Here is a 12,720-nt window from a genome sequence, read left to right as displayed (position 1 = left end):
ATTTATAGTTTCTGAATCCAAATCCTGCAATTAAATGGAGTATATACTGTGTGTCGTACGGGACAACTTTTAATAGGACAATTATTGAAAAATGAAGGGCAGTAATTAGATCCTTATGGGATAAATCGATTACCCATGGGTCACAGGTAGAGAAACTGATATCGTTAAATTGCATCATCAAAAATAAAATTGTAGGAAAAACTTTTGCGTTTTCATGTGTTGTACGGGACATTGTCAAAAATAGGTTCAGAAAAATCAGGGCTGCCCCTATTATGGATCATGAAAATGTAGATATTATTTGGAACCATCAATGATACATTATTCCATTGACCCGCAATATTTTCAATCTTCTCGTGCTTTACCAATAATCATTTCAGGCAGTGTTTGTACTTGACTATTTATTTAGCAAAATTATTGAAAATGCCATTGTTTCCCCCCCAAAAAAATATATCTGACTTCATTTTTGGTTAAAAACGACAATTCTCATTAAATTTAGGTATCATAGTAAAATATTACACTACTTATGACATATTGAAAGCATGTTGAAATTTATGATATTTTTGAAGTTCTAGTGTGGAATCGCCCTGTAATATATTGAATATGCACAAATGATACATGTAGATGCATTTGTTTTGTATGAATGTACTATGGTACTACACACAGATACAGTGCTCTCCAATATATTATGGTAACATAACTAAAAATGCTTTGATAGCTGTATAGCTTTGACAGGAATCGTACTATAAAGGCATCATGCATCTTTATGTTCGGCTTTCCGGCATCTATCATTTCTTTTCATTGTCAAAATGTAAGGACTGGTAATGGGAGTGGTATACTTGCAGGATTTATGCAGGAAAGAAGTTGTATCTCTGATTTTTGGCAGGTTGTCTTACCTTCAAATTACTGTTCTTGGTGGAACTTTTAGTATATTGGCTGCTGTATCATATTTTGTAGGTTATAGTTTGTAATAAATTTCTTTTTGCCGAATGTCCTCTCACTTTCATAAACCCTTTCATAATCACGATTGACATGAACCTCTATAATTTCCTCTACAGTTGCACCTCCACCCATCAATCTGTCTATACCAACGAGTACCACCAGTACCTTCACTGTTACATGGTCCACTCCGATACCGGCTAACCTGAACGGCGACATCCAGAAGTATGTCATCCGCTACCAGCAAACCGATCCACCAACTGCTGATAACTATACGTTGGAGGAAGATACAGACAGTGTGCTTGAGTATACCGTTGAAGGCCTGCAAGCAGAAACCAATTACTCAGTGCAGGTGAGTCACCCATATGCATGCCATTTTTCGTTTGTGAGACTATGCATCTGTGGGGTCCGTTTTATATATAGAGTTGAGTTGTTATCTTTTCTGCAATATTAATCTCTGGGATCAAGCAAAGTGCCATCAACATGTGGTAGGTGTTTTAAAAAGTTGTTTGTAAGTTACATGTATGTTATATCACTTGGTACATAATGTACCACCACACATATATTTTGCATGGTTACATAATGTACCACCACACATATATTTTGCATGGTTACATAATGTACCACCACACATATATTTTGCATGGTTACATAATGTACCACCACACATATTTTTTTGCCATTGTTTGTGATTATTATTATTCAAACAAAATACCTACATGTAGCCAAAAAAATTCCGTCCTCAAAACACAATGACTCGTATTTTATATATTGTCAGTACTCTCTTCATGTTCTCTCTTTTTATTCAGTTCTCTCTCTCCTACTCTGTTTCTCACCCCCTCTATCTCTCTTGCTCTTCTCTGACCTCTTATCTGATGTTCACATCATTGAATATATTATTTTAGCCAATGTATAATTTATGTGTCTATGTACATGTTTCTTGGAACATCGTTCTCAAGCTCATGGAGCTTATGATGCTCCACTCATATACAATATGAAGGATTATACCAATATTAATGTTATGGGATGTTGAAAATGATATATATGAATAAAATCAATCACACTTAGGAATGACTGGTAATCCTTTCTTGAGGTAAATTATGCGCACCAAATTTCCATAGGCGTTGACTAGGAAAGGGTCACCAGTCGTTTGTAACACAGCTTTATGAAAAACTCACCTTGGGTCCATTTCATACTACTTGTTATGATAACAAATTTTCAATAATAGTTAAAAGCTTCTGAATGCTTTTAATCTGATTGGCTGATAGTAATTCTGTATAAAATGTGATGATGCATTATAAAAAAATGGGAAAAAGTTCCATTCTGTTTGATGTATACCTATTTACAATGCATGCTTTATGGTTGCTCCTGGGTCTTTCTAAGCATCTGTTAGCGTTGAGATGATGAAGGGTTCGATGTCATTACATTGATACAGATATGCCATACAGCATTGAAAGATCTAACGTGGGCTGCATTCTTCATGGAGATAATTCAGTCAAGAACTCATACACCAATTTTAAACCTACAGTCAGTGTTGGCGCGTTTTAAACGGTGTGTTTTAAAACATGTTTTAAAACGCGTTTTAAAACACCTCATAGACTTGTGTGTTATAAATATGCATGGATGTGATTTTACATGAATTTATTTTTTATAATGTTATTTCTTAATTGGTTTATTATTTTCTTCTAACTAAATCTCTTTCTCAACACCACTCTTTTTCTCCTCTCTCTTTCCCCCCTTATTCTCCCTTTCTCCATTGCTTTGTCATGTTCCTTTCCTCCTGTTCAATTGTGCACATCAATCCATATTTAAGAATATTCTCATTTTAACAAACATCTGAGTGTTGTGCTCACTTTTAGACAGGGAAAGAAACACTATTTAAAATGAGCTCAAATATGTAATAGTAGTACTTGAATGAAATGGAAGTGTTGCACAAACATAATAATATTTTGCAAATAGACTGTACATGTATATCTGACATTGTAACCTTGAGGTACACACGAAATTAGGTGAAACTTTGCGCTTTGTAAAGATGAAGAAAAGTAATTTAATTCAGTATAAGATAATCAGCTAGCAAACCTTTTTTTCCTCCCTGAACATGTGTGGAACTACCATTGTTTTAACATTTTTTGGTTCAGTCAAGTTGGTCATTATCAAATCTGTAAAAATTGAAATATTGTATTGTTCAAACAATTTTAAAAAAAATAGTGAGGGGCATTATCAACTCTCTCATTTGCACATCACTGAGTTGTAATAAATGTTTTGTGAAAAATAAGCGAAATTTTAAAATGTTATAACTTTCTTATTTTACATCGGATTTTGATGTAATTTTCAGCATTATGCTTGTTTGAATTTTTTCAACTGATTCAAATCAAACATTTTTCTGGGGTGGACTTGACCTTTAACCCTAACACTCCCAGGGGACCGTAATGGCCCCCTTAAAAATTTCTATGATAAATGATAAATCCATAAGCACAACAGGGCCACGCCATATTGTTCAAGACTATTTTTTGGATACATGCATGGATATGTGGTTATGATATTACCATGGAGCTATCAGCACATTAATAGCTCAATGATATTACAAGTGCATGACAGACCAGAATTGCTCAATATCGTGATTTCATGTATAAAGCCAATGCAAATTTTTCGCCAACATTTTTATCTGTATCAATATTTGTACTTTTTGTTAATGATTGGAAAATTATTGCCAATAATTTCCATTAAAAAACTGATTAAAAAAACACAAAAGTAACCACAAAACTGTAGATAAGAAATATGTAAAAAAAAACAGTTAAAACAAACATTAAAAAAACAATTTGATCAGAATTCCTCAATTAAAAAAATAAGCAGTTCAAGGGCCTAATATTTATAGATTTAAACCCAATTTTGTATTTCATGCACTTATGGGTACCCGGTAGAATGTAAAAGTCATTGTAGCTTGTCCAGTACTGTGTGCGCCTCACTGGCGACTGACTTGAATACTACCCAGGGAGTGGAGGATGTGCATACATTGTGTGCGGGAATGACTGATTGAATCCGATGATTGTGGTAATAATAAATCTTTAAAGCGCTTAGACATGTCGTTTTAAGCGCGATATAAAAGCGGACTTTTATCATTATTATTACTTAAAATTTGTATAATTGATTCAAATGAAATGAAGCATATTGAGTAAATGAAATTAAGCATTGAAAGCCTATAGTCTATAGATTATGTCATTTTCTTACATTGTGCAAATTCTTCTCACCCCCTAGATTGACAAGACTCAAAAAACCCTGAGACTACATCATATGTATGAGGAATAAACTTATGAAATGTCAACTTACTTTTTCGGCATTCAATTTCCTTGATTTTGTTATTTGGGGGAAAATATGAACTTTTCTGTTGGAAATTCAGTAAAAAAAATTGTAGTCATCTCTTACTAATACTCCAAAAATGTATTTAAAACATCAAGAGCTTAAATCATACTGTATTAAATGTACAATTTAATTGATTTACAGAAAATTACATAGTTCGTTGGGAAAAAAACGTTTTAAAACGATTTAAAACGTTTTAAAACAATAAAAAGCGTTTTATTTGTTTGTTTTAATAAAAAACGTTTTTTATTACAACCCTGCCTACAGTGTACATGTACATGTAGTGCTTTCACATACTGAAGTTTAGAGCTAGGTTGTGTATTTACATTGGCTGAAAGGCAAACAGTTATTGCAAATACAGGATACACAATCCCCATATTTAGATTTGAAAATTTTCCCTATGAACTGAACATATTGCTTTTTTTAAGAAAAAGATGTTTGCTCTTCAAATACTTACATCACAGACTAGTTCTAGTGTTTGTTTGTAATATTTATGTTCTTTCAGCCGCTCCAATGGTACATGTAACTTGAGGAAGTGCCTACAAGCAATATCATGATTAAGCTTCCTTGATAACAACTCTTTGCTGCCTTATCTTGTCTCTTTTTGAGGAATATCCTTGTTAGAGAGAGCACAGTGCCTCACAGTGTGTACCGCAGTGTGATCCCAGTGTGATCATCACAGTGTGATCACAGTGTTAAACACAATGTGAAATTGCCTTCACATTCATGTGCATGTATGAGAATGTTAACACTGTGAAATGCAGTGTGAACACTCAAATTTCCACACTGTGAAATCATATTGACACTGTTTAATTTGAAAATTTTTAACAGTGTGAAATGTAATGTGAACTGTTTTAACTGTTCAGATTTCCACAGTGTGAAATGATCTTGACACTATTAAATTTAAACATTTGTAACACTGTGAAATGCAGCATGAACACACAAATTGTTAAGATGTCCATAGTGTGGAATAATATTGACAATATTAAATTTGAACAATTTTTGTCTCACCTGCATAGCAGTTTGAGACTATAGGCGCCGCTTTTCCGACGGCGGTGGCGGCGGCGTCAACACCAAATCTTAACCGAAGGTTAAGTTATTGAAATGACAGCATAACTTAGAAAGTATATGGACCTAGTTCATGAAATTTGGACATAAGAGTAATCAAGTATCACTGAACATCCTGTCCGAGTTTCAGGTCACATGATCAAGGTCAAAGGTCATGTAAGGTCAATGAACTTTGGCCATGTTGGGGGTATTTGTTAAATTACCATCATATATCTGTAAGTGTATTGGTCTAGTTCATAAAACGTGGACATAAGAGTAACCAAGTATCACTGAACATCTTGTGCGAGTTATAGTAGTTTTCAAAGTCAGCACTGCTGCTATATTGAATCGTGTCATGCAGATGAGACCGCCAGAGGCATTCCACTTGTTAACAGTATGAATCAGATTGTGAAACACAATGTGAACAGGGGAACTGTGATGTCAATAATGTGAAATTATATTGACACTATTTATGATATTTGAACATTTTTAACAATGTGAATTGTGTGAAATGCAGTGTGAGCACACAAACTGTTAAGATGTCCACAGTCAGAAATAATGTTGACACTCTTAAATTAGAGGAATTTTACTGAGTGAGAATCTCATTGTTCAAGAATGTTAACACAATTTGAGACAATGGCCTCTCTTTGTTTCCTTTTTAGGTCTGATTCTCATATTTCTAGACAGAACAAAAACAAATAAGGGGAAATTAGAGTGTGAATAAATTGAGTGTGCGACATGTCAAAGAACCCAACTTCTATGAAGAAACCTTCATGAAGCAAGTTTTTTTTCTTTGAAAATCAGGATGAAGTGCATTTTCCTGCTAATATACATGTAGGCAACTAGCTATATTCTTTATTGAAATTTCCTGTTTCCATAATAATGAAACTTTGGCAAATTTCTTAGTTTTTCTACTTTTCCATTGTATTTTGTAGAAATTCAATTTTTCATACCCAACAGATCAGATGAACATCTTCAATTAAATATTCATTTTCAAGAAGTTATGATTAATATATTTATTTTGATATACTGATGTAAAAGCACTGCACACTTTTTATTATATGATACAGGTGCAGACTGTGAATGGAGCTGGTTTTAGTGAGTGGTCAGAACCAGTTAATGCTAAGACAATAAAATCAGGTAAAACAATCACTATATCTCTGTATTAATCTTCATCATTTCGCCATTAAACTTTAATCCTGATGAAAGTTCTTTGAAACGAAAATGAAATTTCTTTTTTAAAAAGAAAAGAAGAAACAAAAAAAGGAACAGATTTGTGAATTAAATTTTTGAAAGTAAGTTAATTCATGACTAGGTGAATGTAATTGATGTAACTAAAATGTCCTTATTTTGTGTACCATAGAGATGTTTATTATTAGATACAACAATACATTGCCAAAGTACTTTAATATTTATGTGTACATTCCTGAAGAGGTTTCATCATATGAATATGGTCAATTGTCCATTTTGTAATCATTTATATTTACTCACCTACACAATAAGGACTATGTGTGAATGTGCCTCATTGCATGAACGTTGTCATGGCTTGGCCCATCCCAAGTTTATCCAACATCACATTTAATGATTGTATTGTATCCCATGTTATGTTATGTCAAATTGAAACCAAATGTAATATTCTAACCATTTATAAGAAAAGATATCACTGTATAGCTTTACAGTTTTTACTGCAATTCATTTATAGATCACTATTATGAAACATTTAATACTGCATTTTGTTAAATTGGCAGGGGTAACGCCTGGTCCGGCAGTAGCACCAATAGTAGGGGGTGTGATGGGTGCTTTCATTATAATTGCTCTCGTCGTCATTCTCATCTTTGGCATTCTTCGAAAGTGAGTATGAGCTTCTTAAATCTTTGCACTGAACATTATGAAACCTTGTGCCACAGGCTTATTTCCAAAGGTGATGTGGTCAATCACACATGCAAAACAGTGGTGATTTTAAAACAGAATCCAATTTAAATAACAATCAAAATAGAATGAGACAAACTATGTTTGTGTTATGAATGTACAGTCTGTATAGGTAGGATTCATATCAGAGTTCCTGCAAAATGCTGTGGTATATTTGAAATAAATCTACGATAGCCAAGAGGAATTAATTTTGTATTGCTGTAAGTAGGAATAATACTACATGCAGGCTTTTGAGAAATTTGACCTGCGGTAAAAAGAGAAAGAAATATGCGTTTTATGTGAAACTGAAAACAGGAAATTGTGGGGTTTTTGTATTCTTGTTTATTTAACCTGAATCCAAAGGAAATTAACTTTAACAAAGGTTTTGAAAATGTACAATTTATATTAAGGCATGTATTCCAGGTATTTTACAGTTTAACCATTTACTTTATTTTACCTGGCAATGTCATAATTTACAAGGAGTGTTGGTGATGATATACATGTATTTCAGTTTCATGTTCTATGCTATTTATTGTTTGCATACATGTAGGTCTTTTGCAATAACTAGGTTATTGGATGCTTTTGACCTACTCTCTCTCTCTCTCTTTCCTGTTCTCTTTTACTGTAGAAGCATAAAGTGTCAGAAATAATTCAGTGAATCCTGTCAATGTATAATTTGTAACCTTTTACAAGAATAATTTTTAACATTCTTAAAATTATCTTTTAGTCCACAATACCAGTGAGTTGATTTGAACAATTTATGTAGTAAACAGAAACAAGCATAACTGTAAGAAATACATCAAACTGTCATGTAAAATGAAAAAAAAAGTTTCTTTATAGAGTTTTGCTTGTTTTAACAAACCCATTACATGAATAACCTGGACAGTATGCAAATGAGCTGATGATGTGACACACACTATTTCTCTTATATTTTTTTTGATGAAATATGAAATAATACTGCATTTTTGTTGTAGATATAGGATGATAAATTACAATCACAAATGCACATTTGTTATTATACATGTATATGAAATATGAAGCCATTTCTTTTAACATGATAGGACAAAACTATTCAAATATTTGTTATGCTTATGTGAAAAAAATACAAAATACATAATGAGCATGTAGCATTACAAGTTCGATGTGCATATTACTGATTTGTAAAAAGAGTGAAAGATCTAACACTTTCGTCTCGTATCCACTTTGATATATGTTTGGGTTTCTCTATTTACTTTTATCGGGTTGCACTTGAGAGCTGTTATGTTTTATCTTTCTCTATTATCTACTTTAGTGTGTAGTATAGGATGTAAAAGGTAAGGTCTGAGTTTCATCCTTGTTGAGTGTTCATTTCCCTTAAGTCAAGAAATTCTTTCTCAAATGTCAAGTAGGCATAGAGTCATGTTTCTTTTGTATTTTTATTCATAAGAGTTCCTTTCAAACCAACATAAAAGTATTATTGTGATAACCTTTATCAATGCAAGTGAACCTCCATTTATGTGGGGGGGGGGGGGGTGGTCAGTACTTGTATACACATTTTAATAATTGGAAGTAGATTGAAAATTTTGACCTCTGGATATTTTTAATTTGTTTTCTTCATGAGGAATTTGGTATTCCTTTCCATTCCAAAAAAAAAAGGTTTTGATGAATGAGTTTTAAAATTTTAAAATAATTTATTTTTTATTTTTTTTTTAGAAGAAGAAACCAAGAAGAGCAGAATTCAATGCCAAATAATAAGACAAATGGTGAGTTGTTATTGTTTAAAATTATTGTTTAAAATCCAAGCAGCATTTTCAGGCCCATATTTTGTAGCAATGTTACTTGTCAGATTCATTATTTTGTAACATGATTACTTGGTATGTTTCAGCTCCAATAAGGAATTTAGAAAGCTTTTATTTAACAATCAATCCAGCTTTAAATGAAGGCTTTTTAAAACTAATCAGAAATTAAGAGAAGCATACTGGTGAAAATGTGATGAAAATCACACAAAGAATAAGAAATTTATGAATCATTAAAAATTATTATAATTAGCATTTATACCAAGAAGGCGATTTAAATTGTAATGTCATTGTCATGTAGGGTAGGGGGAAACTCTTTCATTTGCTCTTACAAACAAAATAACTAAAATGTCATCTTTTGTAAAGGTTTTACTCAGCATGATGCATTTTTAATGAAGTTTAATCTTGAGATAGGCTCTATGTTGTATTATATTACATCCCAATGAAAAAGGTACTTGGGAGTAAACCACAGATAATTGATGAATAAGTGCACAACAAATAAGAGAGATACCACTAGCCATAATCATACTCGCATCACAATCTTCCTAATGTTATATTTACAAGATGATCTACCTTGTTAAACAGCAAACACTTTCCTATTTCTTACTGGGTATCTTCAAACATCTGTACGTTGATTAGTTGCCAGACTTTGAACAAAGATTATAAAAGTCTAGAGTTAAAATTTCAGTCTTGTACTATTATTATACCCTTTTGAAAGCCATTTATATACTAGTACTTTGAACACCTCACCTGCCTAACAATGGAGATTTGCGGGTATATTCTTAGAGTACATTTTCCTATGATATTAATCAAGTATAATGATGGAAAAAACAATTTTCGTTCTGGGTAACTTCCCTCTGGCTCTTGCAATAATGATAAAACTTGTTTGTGTTTAGTGCTTGATATGGTGAGAACCTAGTGCAAAAATAGGAAATCAAATTAATCCAGGTCAAATGTTAATTGAGTTTTAGGGCATTTGGAACTTCTGTTTATGAAAAACCTGCCATCCCAGAACCAACAATAAGTCACCAAAAATGAACTTTGAAATTTTCATTGTGTTTGAAAGTGCACATCGTAATAGTCTACTAGAAATTTGTCAAACCTGGAAGAGTTGTTAAGTACAAGGTTTTTTTGTTGTTGATTGGTGTTCGAGATGGGTTTTGGAGGAAGTTCAGATTGGTTGCCACCTTGGCAACCTTGAGCATTTTTGTTAATTATCCTAATTAACATTACCATCTAATAAGCATATACACAATATATAATATTGTACAACTCTTAAACTAGAAAGACTGAAAGCATAAATAATCCAATTTCTCCAAGTAAGATATGAATTGATATACAACTTGTCAAAAATTGATCAACAATAACCCATGCAAGTACATGAACAGCTTTATGAAACACCCACCTACATGTAGAAGTATAATTATAGGTCACATTCAATATCTAATAGCATTAACCATTATTTTGATTCAATTCGTTTCATTCCATTTTTTCCTATTTGAATTATTCATATACAATGATGAAACGATCTCTGAGCTGAGATTGTAGATTAATGCCAGGCGTAAGGATTAACACAAGAAGTGCAATGAGATCTGAACCACAGATCTTGCTCAAAATATCCACTGATCCACACCTCCTGTACTTGTACATTTCACACAAGGTGTTCCAGCCGTCGTATACGAAAACCAAGAGATCGTGGACCAGAACAAGGCATGCGATAGCTTCTTGTATGATAATGTGGCCATCGAGAAGGACACCTGCATGTACGAAGGAGTTGACATCCTACCTGTAACAGGCTCAACCTCAAAACCAGCCATCCAACCAAGGGTGGAATCCAAAAACGTAAATGGCAAGCCAGTGGCTGTCGTACGACCCGAGAAACCTGAACCCAAGGAAAGACCTCCACCGCAACCAAAGCCGTTTGCTGTCTATGCCAAAGAGAAAGCTGACATCAACCTCCCCAATGATAATGCCAACAGATATGAGGAACCAGGGAAGAAGAGCGACAAGCCAACGATTGTGCCCAGAGACCGATCAAGGAGTCAGGAGAATCTTGAAGAAAGTGGGGAGACAGGAGGGGATATTTACCAGAATGTGGCATCTGTAAAAGTGATCTTGGCGACAGACCTTGGGGAATATGTGAAGGACAAGAAACGTGGACAGACCAATGAATTAGCTCAGGAGTTCAGTGTGAGTAGAATAATCCATTCTTTGGGAGAAAAGATCAGTAGGACCCTGAAGCATTAATCAAACAAAAGTTTTGAAGGGGCCAGAGATGGTGTATGAAGCAAAATTTGATTAAAAAAGCTGCGACTGAGCAAAGTGAATGTGCAAAGAAATATACCTTTTTTAATACAAAATATAATGTTTTATACTTTTTAAAATGTTGACATAATATTCAGAAAATAGTATTATATTTCTCTTCTTTCCCTTCCCTTTTCTTTCCTTTTTCTTCTTTATTCTTAATAGTGAAGATTAGGAGGTTGGTTGGGGGGTTCCATGCCCCCAAGCCCTCCATCTGTGCACCAGTCGTAGGTCCTGTAAAAAGCTATGGATTTTATGAATTTTATTTTGAAAATATTTAATTTCTATATTCTATTCTTCCCCTACAAATTTGCAATGCTAACTGTGTTAATACATTTAAAGTTATGCTTAAAACTCGTCTTTTTTAATCTTAAATTGATCATATTGTATGTTTATTAGCCAATTTGATGGTATTTACTTATTCATGATCTGGTGAGAAGTAGTTGTAAATTGCATTATTAGTTTTGATACAATTTGTTGTGCAAAGTATTTCTATTTCTAATTCCTTCATACTTCATATTTCCTTCTATTAACCGCTTAGAGGCAATTTGCGAATTTTTGGTATATAAAAATATTATTGTTATTATTTATATTCAACTTACAGTCTTTGGATTTTGAGGTAAATTCGTTTGAATGTTTTCATGTAGAGGTAGAGAGTTGTTCCATTAAAGCTACTATGCCATGGTCTCATTGAACAGCGCCATCACAAGGCCTAATCTTTCTCACAGGGACCCTGCATCCTTATCCAGGATGCAACATTTTGATATGAAGTTTCATAATGTATACTCCCTAAATAATAATGAATGATTTCACTGTCATATTTATAATAACACACATACCAAAATATTTAAACATAATAAATAACACACATACATGTACCAAACACACAGTATACCAAAGTAACACACATACCAAATGACACTATACCAAAATAACGCACATACCAAAATATTCATATAAAGTAAAGTATAACATTTGATAGAAATTCTACGAAGACTACAGACCAAAAGAAAAAAAAACATGTTTCGGAATCCTTGCTTTTCAAAGGAGATCAAGTGATAAATTTGAGAACCAAGTTTCACATACAGTATCATGTTTCTGATTGTTGATGGAAGGGTAATGGTTACATTTTTTTTGGCATGAGTTCCTTCCTGTATCAGGTACATTTAAATGATTAACCTTTATGTTTAATATTCATCACATGAGAAGAAGTGTATACGGTATGGTAAAATCAATATCTAGGAAATTTGTTGGATTTTCTTGCAAAAAAGCCATAGGACTTTGTTAGAATTTGCCTAATAATGCATTAAAAACATGAGTAGAAGTTTGCAATATGTGTACATTCAACATTCTTTTTTTATTTGTGGGCGAAACATGTACGACCAATATGATA

At 33.0% G+C, this 12,720-nt stretch overlaps 1 protein-coding gene across 1 annotated transcript in view; it reads left to right on the top strand.

The window, feature by feature from the left end:
• The window catches only part of LOC129271728 (receptor-type tyrosine-protein phosphatase kappa-like), a 74,733-nt gene that overhangs the window by 21,395 nt on the left and 40,618 nt on the right, over positions 1 to 12,720 (top strand). The window contains exons 11-15 of the mRNA XM_064106655.1: positions 1,056 to 1,288; positions 6,411 to 6,480; positions 7,089 to 7,191; positions 8,941 to 8,990; positions 10,684 to 11,213. Of these exons, the coding sequence (XP_063962725.1) occupies positions 1,056 to 1,288; positions 6,411 to 6,480; positions 7,089 to 7,191; positions 8,941 to 8,990; positions 10,684 to 11,213 (986 nt within the window). The remainder of the gene's footprint in view (positions 1 to 1,055; positions 1,289 to 6,410; positions 6,481 to 7,088; positions 7,192 to 8,940; positions 8,991 to 10,683; positions 11,214 to 12,720) is intronic.

This window comes from Lytechinus pictus, chromosome 11, assembly GCF_037042905.1.
Source record: "Lytechinus pictus isolate F3 Inbred chromosome 11, Lp3.0, whole genome shotgun sequence".
Classification (NCBI taxonomy): Eukaryota; Metazoa; Echinodermata; class Echinoidea; order Temnopleuroida; family Toxopneustidae; genus Lytechinus; species Lytechinus pictus.
This window is presented reverse-complemented; position numbering and strand designations above follow the sequence as displayed.